Here is a 19250-nt window from a genome sequence, read left to right on the forward strand (position 1 = left end):
ATGACTATTCTATAACTCCCAGTTTGTATTTAATTTTTCACTCATTTCCCAAGTTCCCACCCATCTGGCAACTGTCATAATATTCTCCATATCTGATTCTGTTTTTGTTCTGTTTGTTCATTTATTTTGCTTTTTAAAGCAAAATATATAAGCAAAATATATAAGTGAAATATATATATATATAATTCACATATAAGTGAAATATATATATATATTGCACATATAAGTAAAATTGTATGGCATTTCTCTTTCTCTGACTTATCTCATTCAACACAATATCATCTAGATTGATCCATGTTGTTGCAAATGGCAAGATTTTATTCTTTTTTGTGGGTGAGACATATTCCATTGTATATATGCACCACTTTTTCTCTATCCATTAATCTACTGATGGACACTTAGGTTGCTTCTCTATCTTGGTTATTATAAATAATGTTGCAATGAATATGTGGATATATATGTCCTTTCCATTTACTGTTTTGGATTTCTTCAGATAAATACCCAAAAGTGGAATTTGATGGGTATTTCTTTGTCTTTTGTTATAGCCTCTGTTTTAAAATCTAATTTTGTCTGATGTAAGTATTACTACCCCAGTTTTTTGTTTATTTGTTTCCATTTTCATGAAATATCTTTTTACATCACTTTACTTTCTTTTGGCTGTGAGGACTAGCCACAATGGCCATAAAGGATCTACTGTGCAAGGACCAACCCCACAGAAAAGAACTCACTTCAGCAGAGCTCAGGTACCTGCTGAGTCCATCCCCTGGGGGTGTTGCTCATGGAAGTGGTAGGTGGTGCTTCACCTTGGTCTGAAGCTGTGCATCTTGTCCACCACGAGTGCTGACTCTGGGCCTTCCCAGTAGGTGCAGACCAAGGTCAGCCACTGCCTGTGTCCTGCCTGTGGCCACCTGGCATAGACTACAGAGCAATCTGCAGATGGCTGCTGGGCTCCAAGCTTCCCTGGAGAAGGCAAGTTGCCAAGTAAAGGTAGTTGTTGATGTTAGGCCTGGAACCATTTAGCAATAGTATAGATATGCAGAGACTTGTTTGAGAGATTTTATGAAAGTCCAAAGCATGAGCCGAGGGAAGCTATTGGTATAGAAAAGCTACTAGAAGTGCTTGGGTGGGCCCAAAGGTTGTGTACAATGCAGTCTCAGAGAATCACCAAGGTGGGGCAACGATGTGAGCCAGGCTGATGGAAACTCAGATATGGCACCCAAGAGCCAGCTCTGTGTGGAGAGGGCTCAGCAAAGGACAATGGCCTCTGCCAGCACTTCTGACTAGGAGAAAGCTACTCCTCTAGCTTTTGCCCTGTTGCTTGTTATTCTCAGTATGTCCAAGGCATCTTTTGGTGAGCTGCCCAAGTACTGGCGTTCAGAAGAAGTGAGTCTGTGCACGAGCCCTTAGATGAACACTGGGACTCTAAAAGTGCTCTGTCTCACTTATCCACAGCCTCTGCTGGTTTTTACAGACAGAAGTTATGGGGATTTCAACTCCTGACATTGGAACCCTGGTCTGGAGGGCCTGGTATGAGGCTGGGACCCATGCTTTTCACAAGGGACCTCTGCAACCAAGATATCTTATTTTTTAACTGCCACATTGTGGGTGTAGGAGCAGCTGGTTTCTACTCCTCCTACCAATCTCCATGTGTCTTTTTCTTTATATCCTTCCTTACACGACTTCTATTCAGCTAGATTTCAGGTGGTTCTGAATGGCGGTTGTTCTGTAGTTCAGTTATAATTTTGATGTGATCGTGGGAGGTTCCAAGTACCACTTTTATACACCATCATCTTGCCAGAAGCCAACAATACCCATTTTTAATGGTTTTGCTCAATTTATAGATACAGATTATTATGATCTTAGAGCTATCAATGCCACTTTTTCAGTCTCTACAAAAACTACTATGTCTGTCTTTATTTAATATAGAGAGTGAGTGTGAAAGGAGTGAACAGCTTAATATTTACCATTCAAGGGGGATCTGCCATTACTAGGAGAAAAGGAACAGCTTAGGCATAACAAGCAGACTTACCAGATTTGGGATAAGTGGCAATGACAATGTCATCTGGCCTTGCCTGGAATGCTTCTACATCATCCCAATATTTGGCAAAATCTTTATACATTAAAATTCCATGGATTCTATCGAAGAATTCAGAATCATCACATTTGGAAGAATCCATTATAAAGTTGTTCACTGAAAGAAAAATAAGGCATGTTTTCCACTTTGTAAGTACTTTATAATGTTTTAACAGTAATAATAGCTCTGTATATTGAGGTTCTCTTGTCCATCCAGTGGGTTTCAGCTGTTGAGCATATTGATTAAATGTATATTTAAGGAGTATATAACATAGTCTTGGCACTTTAAGAGTTTCTAATCCTTTTCAAAAGATAAGTCTAACATATGAAAAATAATAAAATACATGACATTATAAAGTAAAATGTTTAAAACTATATAAAATAGGTGATACATTGGTATTATCATGTTTATATGTAATATTTACATATAATACATTCCATGATGAATGAAAACAATGGAGCCTTCAATTTCTCTTTCAAAATTGCTGGGTATATAAAAAGACTAAGAGGTTCAGAAATACAACAATATTTTGGCAAATAATCACTTTGATTAATGATGTCTACATTAAATAACAATAAAGCTGATGGACATATTTGATAGCTATTACAATTTCTCAAAGTCAGAGTTCCCTTAGTTCCTGAAAATTTTTTATTTAGTGAAGAAATTCAAATGCTTGGTGAGTGTATTTTTAAAACAGATGAAATTAATGAGTGTGAAAGGTGGGGGTAGGTGGGGTGGAGGAAAGTGGTGGGGCAAAATGGGGACAACTGTAGTTGAACAACAATAAAATAAATAAAATTGAAAGAATTATACTTGCAAAAAAAGGAAAGACATTGCTATTTGTTCCTTCATGAGTGAGTAGGTTTAGTGTCCAGTTCCTTGTACATCATTTCTTGTCTAGTATAGTCTTGTACATCAAAATCAGGTCTGTTTTCCATTTTGTGCAAGAAAGAAATGAGCCATGTTCTAAAGAGTCACTAAAACACTATGTGAGTTACAACTAAATAACTGTTAAAAACTGTAAGCAGAATTATATAATTTATATCTTTTTGGAAAAAATAAAAAAGATTAAATTAATAACATTGTAGTGGATACCTAAGACATAATTCTTGAGGGTATAGAAGGTTCTTCTGTGACCTTTGACCTTACCTTTACTTTTCTGTCTCATTTAATTATTACTATAGTAGTGGACACTCCCACTGAGTGATTTGTCTGAAAGTTTTAAGGTTAAACCTAATGGTAATCATTTAATAATTCATCTCCTGATCCCACAACAGCTCATGTCATGTTCAGGGTCAGTCACAGAGTTTTCACGTAAATTTTCTTTCATTGGTTTTCAACTTCTTTCACTACCATTTTTCCCACAAATTTCTCCATTTTGAGTTTTTTACTTAGCATCTCAAATAATTTTATCCTTCTTTGACGTTAGTGTTTCTAGATCTCTATTTAATTCACTTTTGCTCCAAAAGCTGCCTAGTAGGTTGTTATACACTCATAGATTTGTGAACACTGTAGCTTTTACTGTGTTTGTCAGAGAGTTTGTATTACAACAGGAGGCAGTAGTTCTTTTAGCCACCCAATATGTTCCTCTTAACAGAGAGTCCCAATCCATGAGAAATGTATCGTAAAGAAGAAATGAAATTGTAGATACGAAACATATGGTGGAGAAATTTTAGAAAAATAAGTGTTCTACAAATCAAACCAAATAACTAGACCGTAGACTTACGCTGTATGCTTTTTCTGGTACATTTCTAGGCTGCACGTTACAGATGAAAACTTTCAGATGTTGCCTCCTAATCTTTGGTCACCAGCATCTGACACTAAATTCCATTGATTCTATCTTTGTTATTTTCCTCTTTTCCTATTGTTTGGTCACTACCCTAGTTAGGATCTTCTCCAACTATTGATTTAACATATATAAATAGCCTTCCCATTGGCCTTCCTGTAAGAAGTTCATATATCCTTTCTCTGTAACCACCAGAGGAAGGAAAATGAATGTTATTTACTTATGTTGTGTCAGACTTAAAATATTTTATTTTAAAATTGTATTTACAAGCCACAAGTTTCTATGTAAAAACAGACATCATTATTAGGTTTCTTTCATCTTGCATGACACTCCTTGAAGATGGAACCATATTTGTCTTACACAAGGAAGGATAAATATGCATATATTTATGCATACATGTAAATGTGCATATAAATATACTATTTTTAAATGATTGTTGAAAAATGGAACAAGAGAGAAAAAAGAAAGTATCTTCTCTATATTACTCTTAAGAAAAAAATCACTCTTAGTAGTATTGCAGTTGTGCTTCCAAATATATATTGAAATATACTTATGCATATATTTTCTATTATATTTTACTTTTATTTGTAATCTATTTTTAAATTATTTTTAAATATTTTATTTATTTATTTTTAGAGAGAGGAAGGGAGGGAGAAAGAGAGGAAGAGAAACATCAATGTGTGGCTGCCTTGCACGCACCCCTACCGGGGACCTGGCCTGCAACCCAGGCATGTGCCTGGACTGGGGATCAAGCCAGCAACAGTTTGGTTAGCAGGCCAGCACTCAATCCACTGAACCACACCATCCAGGGCTTGTAATCTATTCTTACATTGAACTATATAATGTGAACATATTTTGGTGTAGATACATAAATTCTGTTTTTATTCTTATAAATGACACATAGTAGTCCATAGTATGGATGTAACATAGATGATACAATTCTTTATTGATGGAAATTTGTTTTTCCCAATTTTTTGAAGTAGTACTTTAATGAATGTCTTTGAGAATCTGTATTTTTACACTTATCTTTGCAGTGATATTGGGAATGCCAAAATAAAAGTTATACATGTGTAAAGTATTGATAAATATTCTTTCTTGCTTCCTTTTCTAAGTTTATTTTTAAATTGTGGTTCAAGTAGAGTTTTCTAATGATAAATATTTTTAACAAATCACTGAAATAGTGTGCAAATTTGCACAGTATATGAAATTCCTTATTTTCTCATATCCTCACCAGCACTGGAAATTATTTGTGGTAATCTTTCATAATTGAATATATATTTCTAAATCTGTACTTTATAGATATTTTGTAATTTTTTTGTATTTTCACATTTTGTAAGTTTATTGGTTATTTTAATTATTTTGATCCATTTTGCCCACCAGGATTATTGCTTTTTCCTGATTTATAGTTAGTAATTTATCATTGATTTATATATCAAAAATATGTTTTTTCTACTTTTGTAATATTGTTGTATCGAATTTTATTGTCCATATAATAAAGTGTGTTCAATGTTTGCCTTATGATTGGTATGGTTACCTAAGTATTTAAAGGTGCACATATAATGAAAAACACATACATGTTAAAAGTTTATAGACATATTAATTTAGATGATTAATGTGTGCATAGTAGAGAAAATAGGTAAGAATATGAGCTTTAAAACACCTTGGTTTAAATCTTAGATTTGTTCATTGAAATTGTATAATCTTGGCAAATTAACTTGACTGTGCTCCATTTTCTCATCTACAAATTGAGGATGTTAATAATTATACTTGTGCAAAACAATTATTGGGAATTCAATTAAAGTATAGTCCTGGCCAATTACAAATGTTTAATAAGTATGAGCTTTTATTGTTATTATGGCACGTCTATATGATAAAGTAGAAGAACTAGACACTTGGACATTCCCAGTAATAGTACATATTACATACTAATATCTGTTCAAAGCAAGAAAAATATTTATTGTCAAAAAATTCCTAAGAATGTAAACAGAAAGTTAGCTGAAGAAAATCAGAGTCAGGGATATGTTTTCTACTGATGAGGGTAAATACTATAAATGTGTAATATAAATTTTGAATTTTGTCCCTGTTTACTTGTCTGAAGTTCTCTGGTACAACCTAGTATGACATTCATTCCATTTGGTCCCCAGATTGCACAACAAAAGAGAGACACAATGTAAGAGTTTTTCTTTTGTTCGTTTTAATCAGAGAGTGGCTTAACACGGGTTTGGTAAACCACAAAACAATACTACTCATGGTTGTGCTTACCAAAAAGAGGGAAAAAAAAAAACAGTCCATAAAGGTAAACTCAACTCTCTCAAAACGTCCCTCTCAGATATATCAGATGTAATCTCACCAAAATTATGATATTTTTATTAGAACCAGTCTTGTTAATAAATCAGCTTGTTCTCCAAACCTTCCCTTGCTCTCAGAAAATAGACCTTTCACTGGAAGAAGTGTGTATAAAAGGCCACGCTTGCCCTGCCTACTAATTTGTTTATTCATGTGAACAACTTTCTTGGTGTTCTGTCAAATGTGAAAGAATTGGCCTATAGTCAGCTGGGAGTAGCTGATTTATTATTGAAGAGTTGTTTAACTTCTGGTGGACCCTTCATGATCAATTCTGGACTCAGGATTAAACTAAATGGTGTATAATAAAATCTCTTTGTTTCACTACTTTTGGTAAATTATCTCATATCACAATGTATATGAAGGTGATATGAGAAGGTGTGTCTCACAATGTATGGACACACCTTCTAGCTAATCTGTTCTTTCTCAAAAGATCAGTTTTAATTAGAAATGGTCAGTTTTATTTTATAAGTAAGTATGTAGATTACTGTTGTCTAGAAACACCAGCAAAAAAAACACACAAAAAATTAAAACTCTAATTCATAAATTAAATTGAATTCAGAAAGATTTTTTCTTCTTTCTCTATTTCTTGTTTCCTGCCTCTTTTTTAATTCCTTTGTTTGGCCTATCCTTCTCCATCCCCCAATCTGCCTTTCATTCGGCAGATACTCTCTGTGTGAGTGCTTACTGGGGGGTGAGTGCACCCCCCAGAACAGTGTGAACCGCTGGGAGTATATGCATAGGACTCACTCAGTCCTCACCATCTCAGACTTACCTACTTTTAGGTAAAATGTCTAAAAGCAGAGAACATCCTTTGTACACAATTCTATCGCAGGCCCCAGCACTGTGTCACAAAGTAGATGCTCAAAAATACTTATTAAACTTACTTGTTAGTTCAAGTCTCTCTGGTTTCTCTAGTTTTCATTAAAGACTCCTAGATAAAATAGGTGCTAGCCTGCTAATGAACTTCCTGTTAATACTTGCCCAAGGACCTGTATTTTGTTGTATTTATCTGATGTCTCTTTCTTAACAGTAACACTACTATTTGCAACATCCATGGTAGTAACAGACTGTTTCTGGTATATTTCACACAAGTAAACATCAGACTAGAAGTCAGTCTCCACTGTGTTTCTACCTCACTTATGTTTATTTCTTCATAAGTAAAATGGAGAATATATCTAGTGAGCAGGTCTTACAAAGTAACTATGATACTGTCATTTATGTTAAAGTTCTTAAAATAGAAAAGCACTACATAAATGCAAGATGCTATTTTTATTGACACACAGGATTTAAAAAGACTCTAAATGCTTTACATTACAAAGTGACTAAAGTATTGATAAAGACTTTATTCTTTCTATATTTCTTTTTTTAACAGCTTTATAATAATATTAAAAATACAACCTGTCCAGATGATCCTGTGAAGGAAGCTGGGTGATTCAGTGTAGTTTTCCTCAAATCCCCATTCAGGTTTTAGGCTGCAAAAAAAAAATGAGTTGTGTGTGCATCTGGAATGTTTCTGAGGAGCTTTTATTCCTAATGCCAGAGAAGGAGGTGGAGATTAACTTGTGGGCTTGGCTTTCCAGAGTCTGTGATGCAATGGAGTAACACAAATACAGATCCATACCTGCAAATGCAGTCAGCCACACACAGTCATGTTCATTCATGCAGAGATGTCGACTGCTTCTGCCGTTATTTTTCCATCTTGGCTCATAATCAAATTCTTAGATTTGCCAAAGTCCATCAGTGGGTTGGGGAGAGGGAGGAACAGCAAATGAAGGGGAAAATAAGGGAGAAAGCTCGAGCAAAATACACCAGAGCTTGAGAAGAAAACCTTACTCACTCACTGATGAATAATAAAATTGTTAAGGTTTACCTTCAAAGTATAAATTTGCTGGAGGAGTGAAAGGAGAGGAAAAAATGACAGGGAAGAAACAGGAAGGCTGTGAGGACCCTGGATCAGGAGACCAACTCGTTTTACCAAAACCTGTCAAAGAAAGCTTTATAGTACTTGGTTGTGTCCTAATAAGTCAATTGGAAAATATCTTCTATTTAAAATGTTTGCCTATAGTCCTAAGCAGCCCTGAAAATCAAAACCAGATGACAGCTAAAGAAAGCATGTAAACATCATACACCTTTAGCTTATTATTTTTAAAATCTCACTTTTCTCTGCTCTTGATCACAGGCTTAATACAAGATTTATCGTGCAGTTTCCACGTCAAGTTATCCATTTGACATCATCGGAATTTAAATAAAAAGATGAGAAAAGTAAAATGCCAAGTGTTTTTGGAATCTGCATTCTACACATTTCTTTTCACATCTCTGTACCTACTCTGTCATTAGGTGACAAAATTTTCCCTCACTACCACACCTCCATCCCCATCAAAACCTCCAACTCAGTTCCAAACCTGATTAGTTCTCATTTGTTTCTCAATCTTTCATTAGATTTCACTTCCTTTGGAAGGCCTTTGGTGACTCTTGTAAGACTGAATATTCCATTGAATGATCTTCAAACCCTGTACTTGCTATAAATGAGCCGTATTCCACTGTGGTAAAGTTAAAGTTTACTTCTCCGCCTTCTTTATGAAGGGGTTGAAAAAAAAACACCTTATTAGACTGTAGATAGCTTAATAATAGGGTCTTGCTCTGTAATTAATACATTTCATGGCATCTGGGATCTAGGGACTGAAAATACAGGATCTGGCACAAATAACCTCCTCTTTTTATTACATAAAAATCTTTTATTACAAAATCATAAACATGTAATTCTGTAACATAACACCATCTGACATTTTAGGTGAAATGTTCAAATGGCTGTCCACCCCCTGTGAGACATTCACGTACCCTACCAACTACACGCAATGGCATTATTGCTGCCAGACCCTGTATACTAATGAAATACAAGTTGTTGAAGTGTTGAAAAAAGAAAAGAAATTAAGAGAACTATAGTTGTTGGTTATAGAAGGCATTACTATCCAACCCTACCCAAAGTGAAAAAGAATAGTGAAGTGGTTTCTGAGAGACAGGGCATCTCATAATAAAAGTGAAGGTGAAGCATGAGAACCCAGGAACTCAAGTTTACATTTTAAATAATTTGGTTTTAGTAGTTGGTCATTTTAATTTATTTTTATTTGTGTATAATGAAATGTATTAAGAACATTTAATCTTCAAATATGCAAATATAATATTATGGACTATAATTTTTGACCATGTTGCATAGCTTATTTTTTTTAATGATCAGTCTTTCTTTAATTGTGAGCATTGGTGAGGTTTCCTTTTTGCTTACCAAAAATATTTTTTCACCCAAAATGTCAGGGTGTGACCACAAGCTAATTTGAATAGTTCAACCTTCTGACCATTTTTATCTTCTCTTTCAACTATAAGCACCTGGCTGATGGGATATTACCAACACTTTAAATCTTGTGATGCTGCCCACCACCAATGGCCAAAACACCTTTATCCTTAGAGAATCTTCTAAATAATGAGGATGACTTGCTAATAAAAATAAAACCATAGGCAAAATAGCCAGCTTAACCTTCGTTCTTCTCCATGAGCAATAAGTACAAAAAAATTACAAAATGTTTGTGTTATCGGTCTGACCTTTCCTCCTTTGTACCCTCACTCCAGGAAAAAAATTCTAGATAAACACCTACTTGTAGAAATGTTTATCTCGGTTCCTTAGAAGTGACCTGGATTTGCTATCACCCCTGTCATACCACTGCTGTCATATGTTAAAACATTCGAAATAAGTGTGAAATTAGCATGTCTAAAAGTGTTTCCAAGACAATGGTTGTTCCTTACTACTGACCATCAAGCTTTTTCTTTTCCTTCTGTATCACACACAGTTCTCTTGAGCCAAGTTTAAGGAGCCTAGCTTTTGTTTTATAAATGACAAGATTTTCATATCATAGTGAAAAAATAAGTGACAGGCTGACTGAGCACTTTTAAAATTATTATTATTAAAAAGTTTATTTTTAGAACATTTTAAATGTACAAATATTTGAGAAGCTAGTATAAAAAAATGTCTCCCCTGTACATTTCCCCCCATTCATTAACATCTTGGGTTAATGTGATACATTTGCTAGAATTGAAGAGCCAATATTGATACATTAGTATTAAACAAAGTCCATAGTTTACATTGGGACTCACTTTTTGTTTTGCACAGCTCTATCATTATGGACAAATGCATAATATTACGTGTCCACCATTATGGTATCACAGAATAGTTCCTCCCGTCTAATAAACCTCGTGCTCCACCTATTCATCCTGCCTCTTGTTGATGTAAAAACATCCAAACATGTAGAGAATTTTTATGAGTTTATTTGAACCAACTGACGCCATATGCTTGGGAGCAAGATCGCAAATGCTTTGGAGAACAATTTTGCAGCTCCTTTTATGCTTTTGAAATCAAGGAGACAACTAAGGAAGGTTACACGGAGGTGGGAGAAAGTAAGGCAGAGATCAGACACTTTTGGGATTTATTTATTTTGTAGGTAGTTTTCTCCTTGAATTCAAGCAAGTATGAGCTGGCAGGAAGACTGGGGAACCACATTTTCCTCTTATTGTTTAGATTCTTTTCCTCCTCAGCAGGCATATTTCTCCAAGATGATATCAATGTGTAGGTTTAAGGTTTTTTTTACTTACCCCTTCCTGAATTCCTTATTTTAAATTCTAGACTAATTTAAAACATTTTAAAAACATTAATAGCATGCTTATTTTATAGAAGGTAACTTTTTTTTTCTGGTACCATGTTAACCTGTACCTAGTACTAAGCTCTTTCTTTACTCAAGTCTGAAGCAGCCACAAGGATAATAAGAGGAGGTAATAAAATTAACAGAATACCTACTATGTGCCACCCAGTTTACATATAGTTATCTATTATCTTCACATTTATTACAGGGACATACGTCCTAGAACTATGTTGTAAGGCTTGGTCTGCAGGCAGAAAGACTCGCCCATGATATTGGAATCCAGCAAGAGGAAGAAGCTTAGAGAGTGAGAGAGTGAGAAAAAGAGAGTGAGAGAACTTGGGTCAATTATAAACCCTTTCCAGAAGGTATATAATTAATCTTTAAAATGGCTTACTCTTGAATTGACTTTTTTGATCAAAAATAATAATCACATAGCAAATAGGCAGAAACATAGTAATGAGATGATTGACAGGTGGCTATCAGAAACATAGTAATGAGACGATTTACAGGTGGTTCCTGACAGGTGTCAGGAACCAGAGCACAGGGGAATTGATGCTATTCTAAGAGTCAGGCTATATACTGACAGCTGGCAGACAGGGTGAGAAAGAGGCAAACAAGTAGTAGAGGTGTTGCTCCAAGCCTGTTGCTCAAAAGCAGTACTAATTTTCAGACAGACAGAAAAACCAAGTCTGATTCCTATAGGAGAAGAAATAAGGAAACCTGATGAAGATTCAGATATAGGGGAAAAAGTGAAAAACCTGTGATAGAAGGGTTTTGGTGATAAGAAACAGCCCTAGTCATAAGAAACAGTTTGTAAAATGGCTAAATCATAGTTTAATATTGACAACATTATATAATGTTTCATAAGGGCTTATTATATATCAGAAATTATTTAGGAACTTTACATAGATTATCTTTTTTAAATTTTCACAATAGCCCCAATGAATTAGCACTATTATCCTCACTTTACAATGGGGGGGACCCCCACAAAAAACCTGAAATGTATTTATGAAAAATCGTGTGTCTATTCTTACATGCTCAAATTTCAGTCACCTGCAAAGTACTCTCTATTTGATGCAATACACCTATATAGACCTTTTTTCCACTACTGAAAACAAGTTTTTGAACTTGTTGATTTTTATGCCTTTTAGTGCTTATGCTGTTTTTTTTATTTCACCTCTTTCACATCAGCAAAACAGTTCCCTTTGAGGAAAATTTTTAATCCAGGGAAACAAAAAAAAGTCACTTGAGGCTACACTGGGTGAAGAGGGGGGACAGTATACGGGGGTCATGCCTTTTGGTCAAAAACTGCTGAACATTCAGTGCAGTGTGGGCAGGTACACCCATAAATCACCCATCTTGAAATGGGTAAATGTGCTGAAAGTCTTAAAAAAAATTCACTGAAGCTAAATACAGCCTCTTGCACCAACACCAGCTGGTACACTGATACAGGTGGGTCCCTTGAACACTCACCTAGTGGGGGAAGCCAGTACTACAAGGATTCCGCTCTCCAGAAGATAATTCCATTTGAAGTGGGGGATACTCCCTCATAAAATGAAAGAATAAAAGCCCAGTAGGTGCCCTGACTGGTGTTTCTCAGTTAGGTGGGAGTCCAGCAAGGCGAAAGGTTCCATTCAGGTCAGGGCATATGCTTGGGTTGCATGTCTGGTCCCTGGTCAAGGCATGTGCAAGAGGCAACTAATCCATGTTTCTCTCGCTCTCTTCCTCACTTTCCCCTCTCTAAAAATAAATAAACATTTTTTTAAAAAGCCCAGTAGGCTTGGTATGTTGCACAAATTTATAGCCATTAGGCTTGACTTGGAATTTGAGCCCAAGCTAACCCAAGAATCCATTCATAGAATCCTATGGCAAAGGACTATAGCAGCTAAATAATCTTAATCTCTCTGTACCAACCCTAATTTGGTCTCCACTCTTCCTACTTCCTCCAAATTCCTGGCATAATTGGCTTCAGAGTATTGGGTGATGTCACAGCTGTGCAAAGTAGAAAGTTTTGGGTTTGGATTTAGTATTGTTGTATTACTTCTATCAAATTCCTATTGCTGTATTTCTGTAATGATACATAGAAAACCTTTGCGAGGCCAGGGGGTGATGCTGAAAAGAAACTGCTTTTTAGAATTTTCTCAACTGTTTCCTAGTCAGTTAATTCTCAAACCTGATGGCACCTGGTGACATTTGTGGTGGTACCACCTTAGCTGCACTGGGCAAGAGAAGGTTGGGCTGCTTGGGCCGAGGGAGGGATGTCGCTAGCGGTGCTGTGCAGCCTGTGGCCACTGGTGAGCTGTGTGCAGTCCCAGAGGCCCTGCTTGAGTGGGTCTGGGGATGTGGAGCTGCTCTGGAGGGTGGGCAGAGACATACCCGGGACTTCAGCTGGTGACACTTGAGCTCTTAGCCCCAGCCCAAGGTGGTGCACTACCAGCTCCTTTACACCTACAAGGTGTGTGGAACCCTGTCCTCCAAGCAAATCTCCTACCCGGTTTCTCACCAGGTCGTGGCCATTGTGCCATGCCCTGGCTGCCAAAACCAGCATATTATCATGGACATCCTGGGCTGGTTCTCTGACTTGGATAGCAAGAGGAATATTGAAAAAATCCAGGTGGTCAGAAAGAGGTCTACTGAATGACTGTTGACGGGCCCTGGAGCTGGTTATGGAGGCCGCGAAGCCCCAAAGTTCATTGTGGCTCCAGAAGAGGGTGAGAACCAGGATCCCTCCCACTTGGCAACATGGAGCCCAGATGACCCTGCCTCCTACCCTCCAGAATGATGTTTTGGCCCTGGGCCTGTTTCTGTAAATAAACAGACATCACCTGCAGTTGGTGGAGCCTGGGTTCTCCTGTTGTCCCTGGTTCTTGAGTCAGAGTGACTCACAGGGACACTTTCAGGGGCAGCTGCAGAGCCCCTGGCCCACCCCTATGGCTCTGCTCAAAGGAACTGCCTGCTGCAGGCCGTGTTCGAGTAGGAAGGGACTGGCTGGGGAGTCTGAGCCCTTCCTGACTCACTATGTGGCCGTGGGCAGGTCACTTTGCCCTCTGAGCCACTGCTTTCTGGACATGAAGATACTTACATTGGCAAGTATGCAGTCAGGAATCAGACTCAAGACAGGCAGAATAGCTCAATTATGCCTCACGGGTCAGTTCTTGATTTTGTTGTCTATGGGGAAAGGCTAGAAGGAATGGCCAGTTAGCCACTGTTCTTTCTGGGGGCAGATCAGCACATCCTGGGAGTCCCATCTCTCTGGCCAGACACAAGGAGGAAGCCCTAAAGATTTTTCTCATATCATGTGCCCACCCCTTGGACACAAACCAGGCTGCTCAGTGTGGCCGCAGATGGACTGGTCCACCCATGGTGGTGAGGGCAGTGGGAGTTGGTCTGTCTGCCATCTGACAAGCCATGGGCCTGTGAGTGCCCCAAGTGGTCTTCCAACTCCTGGTGTGTGCGATTTGTCTCCCAATCTTTTTTCAGTCTTCTTGGGATGTTCCTGTGTTTATTTCCAGAAGTGTTCCTGGCTGTGTAACCTTCAGCATGAATAACCAGCCCATCTCTCTGATCTGGCAGGATCTGAGTTCCTGATTACTACCCCATGTGGGCACTCAGAGTCTCAGAGCCAGACCCAGAACCTTTTTTTTGTTCTCCTGGGCTTTTGCAGCTTGTGCTTTGCCTGGACCTTCTGTATCTTCCTTTGCAAACGACTCTAGTATTCCCACCCAGAGCCCACTGTGCCATTTGCAGATACTGTTGTCATCCTATAGCCTCAGCTAGTTCCCTGACATCTCCTCCACAGAGTCTATATCTGAGGCCATGGAGACCATGGGTGGGCAGATAGTCAGTACCCAGAGAGAGTAGCAGATAAGTGAGCACACCAGGGCAGCACCAGACAACCAGGGCAGCCTCTCTGCCCAGAGCCAATGGAGTTATCTCTACCAGCCAGTCTGAGGCTTGCTGGCCCTGCTGTGCCTTCCAGGGAAAACCATAGCACAGGCTCTTGTGTTTGTTTTCTTTCTCTGTCTTTCTTTCTTTCTTTCTTTCTTTCTTTCTTTCTTTCTTTCTTTCTTTCTTTCTTTCTTTCTTTCTTTCTTTCTTTCTTTCTTTCTTTCTTTCTTTCTTTCTTTCTTTCTTTCTTTCTTTCTTTCTTTCTTTCTTTCTTTCTTTCTTTCTTTCTTTCTTTCTTTCTTTCTTTCTTTCTTTCTTTCTTTCTTTCTTTCTTTCTTTCTTTCTTTCTTTCTTTCTTTCTTTCTTTCTTTCTTTCTTTCATTTTCTTATTGTTGTTCAAGTACAGTTGTATCCATTTTCCTCCCACCCCAGCCACCCCCATCTGCTACTTGCTTGTTTTTCTACCCCTGATTTCTGACCCAGCCAGAGAAGTTCCACATGGCCCCCATGGCTTGGCATCTCCCTTCCTCCTGGGATCTGGGAGTATCACCAACTGTCTTTCTATTGGCATTGTCTCCTGACCTGCCAGTCTCACTACACCTGGATAATAATAAAACCTACCATTTCTAGCAGTGAAATAAAAAGTATTAAGAAAGACCCACTGAATTCCTGCATCCTGTTTCTTATCTTTTTCTTCCCTAGCTTCCTATCACTGTGTCTCTGATAAGATCACCTAGTTAAACTTGAGTCAATTCTGAAAAGAATAAAACATATCATCAGAATAATTCCAACCTACTTAAATGACTTCTACCTGCATTTGTAGAGACTCAGATGAAATTCCCACATTCAAACTGCTCCCAGGAATCTTTCTAGTGCCAACTAGACCAGGGACTGGTACTCTAGGGGGAGGTTCTAAATACCTAAAACCACAAAAATAGCTTAAACCTGTGCTGGTCCACTGTCATCATAAGTTCTGCTCTGATCACCACTATGCAGTCAGCCCAATTTCTGCTATTTCAGGTTTGGGGAAAGAAGAAACTTTCCCTTAACCTCAAGTTTATTTTGGCTGGTTTAATAATCAAATAGAGATGACACTGATTAACAAGACCAAGTAACTAAAATTTATACATATGTGTGTATGGGAAACTCATATACAGGAGAGAGTCAGAGACCCCACAAATAGGAGAGGTTCAGACAGAAAGTGAAATTAGAGGTATGTAACATTTTGAGCTAAAGATGAAGGAAGTTTCCTTGTGGCTTTTAAATGGTCATAGCAGGATGATAAGAAGAGCAGATGTTTAGAAATTAGAAGTTTTCCTGCCCTATAAAAAAATTCCTGCCCTATAAAAATTTATCCAATAATTATTCTTACTATGAGTAAAGCTCCTAGTTTAAATTCTTTAAGTAAGAGGTTAAAAGTCTCTTGTGAGCTTACAGGGACTTGATTGCCTTCAGGTCAAAATGGTTTACATGCCAAGGTGATACATTTTGGAGAGACCAGTTCTGAACCCCTACACCTTTCTCCCCTGAAAATTCCTAAGAGGTTTTCCATTCCAGAAGCTGGGTTGATAAATATTTTTGTAACTCATTAAACCGCTCTCATTACAGGAGGTAGTGGTGTATGTGGGCTCCCAAAAGTAAGCCCATGGTTCAAGCAATCAAGTATTTAATGAGAGGTACCTCTATGGAAACACAAGAGAATCAGTGGTCTATGAATGGAGCAGAAATCCAAATTTTTGAGTTCTGAAGGGAGTCAGTCAAGGTGATTTCAAAATGTCTTTCTCAAAGTATCTGTAGATGGAGAGAAAGCATGGAGAGGCAATCCGACAGATTCTTCTAGTCTTCAGTTTGCATGTATGTCTCTGGTGGTATTTCTCCAACAGGCACAAAGGTTGTCCATACATTAGCTGTTGTGGTGATTTCTCTGAAGTCCACATCTCGTTGCCCAACTTTGGTTTGCATGGCCTTGGGAAAAGGGCAGCTTATTTCTCAATGATTCCATGACAAATGGAATTATTTGAAAAATTGCGAATGTTAGTTTGGGAAGACATACTCTAACACTGGAGGAAAATAGAGGAATTTAATATCCAGTCCAGTTTGCAGGTATAAAGCAAACACCTTCAAAGATGATGAGGAGCACTAGATCTAATATCAATAAAAAGTATATTATTGAAACAATTTTTCTCTGTAAAATCACCTTCATTTTAGGAGATAACCAAGACTGACTTATTTACAAAATAACTCTAATTTCAATAAATTTGGCCTAATTACCTGTGCAAGTCCAGTAAGAACAGTGATTAACCATACAGGCTCTTTTAAACCTGCTTTGCTAGAATTTTTCATAATGAATTTTGAGATTGCACATACACAGAACTCTCAAGGCCAAAAAAGCTAAGGCAAGGATTTGTCATTAGACATTTTTTGTAATACTTATCAGATGAGTTCCTCTGTTTTTAATGTCTCCCTGATATGCTGAGGTTTCTGCACCTGCAAAAAGTGACATTCTTTACTATATATTCTGCTGGGAATCCTGTAATATTTCCAAGAGTTTTTATTGGCTTTCATAAATCAATCTCAATATCATGAAGTTGTCTGGCCATATTTGAGTCTATGTATGTCTCTCTCAAATATGACATTCCAGTCAAAGTGTTACCATGGGGTGGTTTGTAGGGGTGCCAGGGTGTCTCCTCCATTGGCCTGGATGATAGCAGGGGGAGGTTCTTACACCGATCATACAAAAAGCTCTTCCCTTGCCCCTCAAGCTCCAGGCTGGGAGTGAGACCAGGATAAGGCAGACTCACGCAGCATAGAAGTCAAAATGGTGTAGGGAGAGGTGCTGGACCAGAGAGGTCTGTCCATCTAGCCTGGGGAAAGAAGGCATTGGATGGGAAGTGGACCCAACCAGAGCATGTGAAAATTTAGGAAGTTAATTGGTCATTTTGAGGAAGTACCTGGTCCTTTCCACCCAAGCTAAAATAAACCCAGGGGAACAAAAGAAGTCTCTTTTGCTCGAGGCTCAGTGCTCAGGACCTGTATTACTACAATGCAAGCTATTCTCTTCGTGGGCCATGTGACCTTAGCATCCACATGGCCCAAGGCCTCCAGGAGGGAGCCTTGGTAATGCCCCCCAGGAAAAATTCCAAGAAGTTTTCAAGGCTGTCCTTGTAAAATTTGTTTAGTAAAACAGATGCCTGAATCACTAGAGATTGGGGAAAATAGGACCCAAGTGGGGAAAACAAGTTTCTTTTTCCTATATTATAAACACATACAACATAATTATTGTTAAAAAGTTAACTTAAAAAAATTAACTTTTTATCTTACCTATATTTATTTGTTTTTAATACCTATGTTTAGATTACTTATTAAAAATTTACCACATCAAGTTGTTTTTCTTGCTGACAAATTTTACATTTGCATAATATGAATTTATTTGACTAAAAGCCCAAGTAGAGTACAAGATTATACTTAATTCTGATAACTCTAGAAACATGTGTATTTAACCAAATTGAACTCAAGGTTTGACATCAAATATTTCCCAAATACCATAACTCTGAAAAAAAATTAAGTTACTTTCTGCTATATTTTTGACAATTATTATATATGCTCTCATTTGTTTAAGCCAATTAAATAGCTTTTCAAATATAAATTAACAATAAAATCCATAGTTAGAAAATGCCACACCATACATATAAACATATAGAAAGAGAAACCTGTATCTTTATCAGAAACCTTCATCTTAAAATTATTGCCATAAGATAGGTTCAAATAAAAATTTTAAAAAAACATTTGAATCCAAGCTATCCAAGTTTCTGGCAGATAAAATAGATTAAGTTTGGCTGCTTATGTAGAGCTCTTCTTGTTAGTATTTTTTAAATAAATAATTAAGATTAATATTAGTCCTTGGTAAGAAAGCCTTAAAATTTTTTGGAAATGGGTTGTAGTTTCAGAAAAACACGCCTTGGATCCCCCCTTTTTTTAATTAGTCTTAGGAATTGAGGATAATAAAAATACATACGTAGGCTTCTACAGCAGAATTTCTTGTTTCAGAAAGATTCCAACAAAGAAACAATTACTCTCAGAACTGGGTTGTAACTTAAGTGCCATCAAAGGTAGATCTACCTGCTTAACTACATCTTCCTAATCTGCATCTTCTTCTCTGGGTACACAGTTTTATTTTAGCTTGGGGAGTTGAGTCAACATAAAAAAAAATTCCCAACAGTCTCTGAATCTCAGCTTCCAATTTCGCCAGATTTCAAATGCTAGCAGTATTAAATTCTTTCAATCTGGCCAAGTTTCAGCTAGGACAAATAGTAAACAGTTGACTGTGCTAAACAATTTCAAGGGACTCAAAGTCTCTTTCAAGAATGCAAAGGTCATGATCTTTAAGAGGTATTCCCTCTGATAGCCAAAAGGAAAAAACTAATAGGGAAGTGTTCCCAGCCAGTCATAATATCTATTCCCATAAAACTTT

The 19250-nt window shown here is 37.3% G+C and overlaps 1 protein-coding gene across 3 annotated transcripts in view; it reads right to left on the minus strand.

Moving 5' to 3' along the window:
* Positions 1 to 18874, minus strand: part of LOC119047536 (sulfotransferase 1E1-like) — a 35995-nt gene extending 17121 nt beyond the window's left edge. The window contains exons 1-3 of one of the 3 annotated variants that reach the window (XM_037142995.2): positions 18795 to 18874; positions 7605 to 7678; positions 2030 to 2191 (exon numbers count right to left, since the gene is read on the minus strand). In XM_037142995.2, coding sequence (XP_036998890.2) covers positions 2030 to 2177 — 148 coding nt within the window. In that variant the 5' untranslated portion in view covers positions 2178 to 2191; positions 7605 to 7678; positions 18795 to 18874. Of the gene's footprint in view, positions 1 to 2029; positions 2192 to 7604; positions 7717 to 7827; positions 7917 to 18794 lie in introns of those variants that run through there. The other 2 variants (XM_037142990.2, XM_037142983.2) reach the window with 2 other exon arrangements.
* Between the last annotated feature and the right edge of the window lie 376 nt (positions 18875 to 19250).

Source organism: Artibeus jamaicensis, unplaced genomic scaffold, assembly GCF_021234435.1.
Source record: "Artibeus jamaicensis isolate MK-2021 breed Jamaican fruit bat unplaced genomic scaffold, CSHL_Jam_final scaffold_1031, whole genome shotgun sequence".
NCBI lineage: Eukaryota > Metazoa > Chordata > Mammalia > Chiroptera > Phyllostomidae > Artibeus > Artibeus jamaicensis.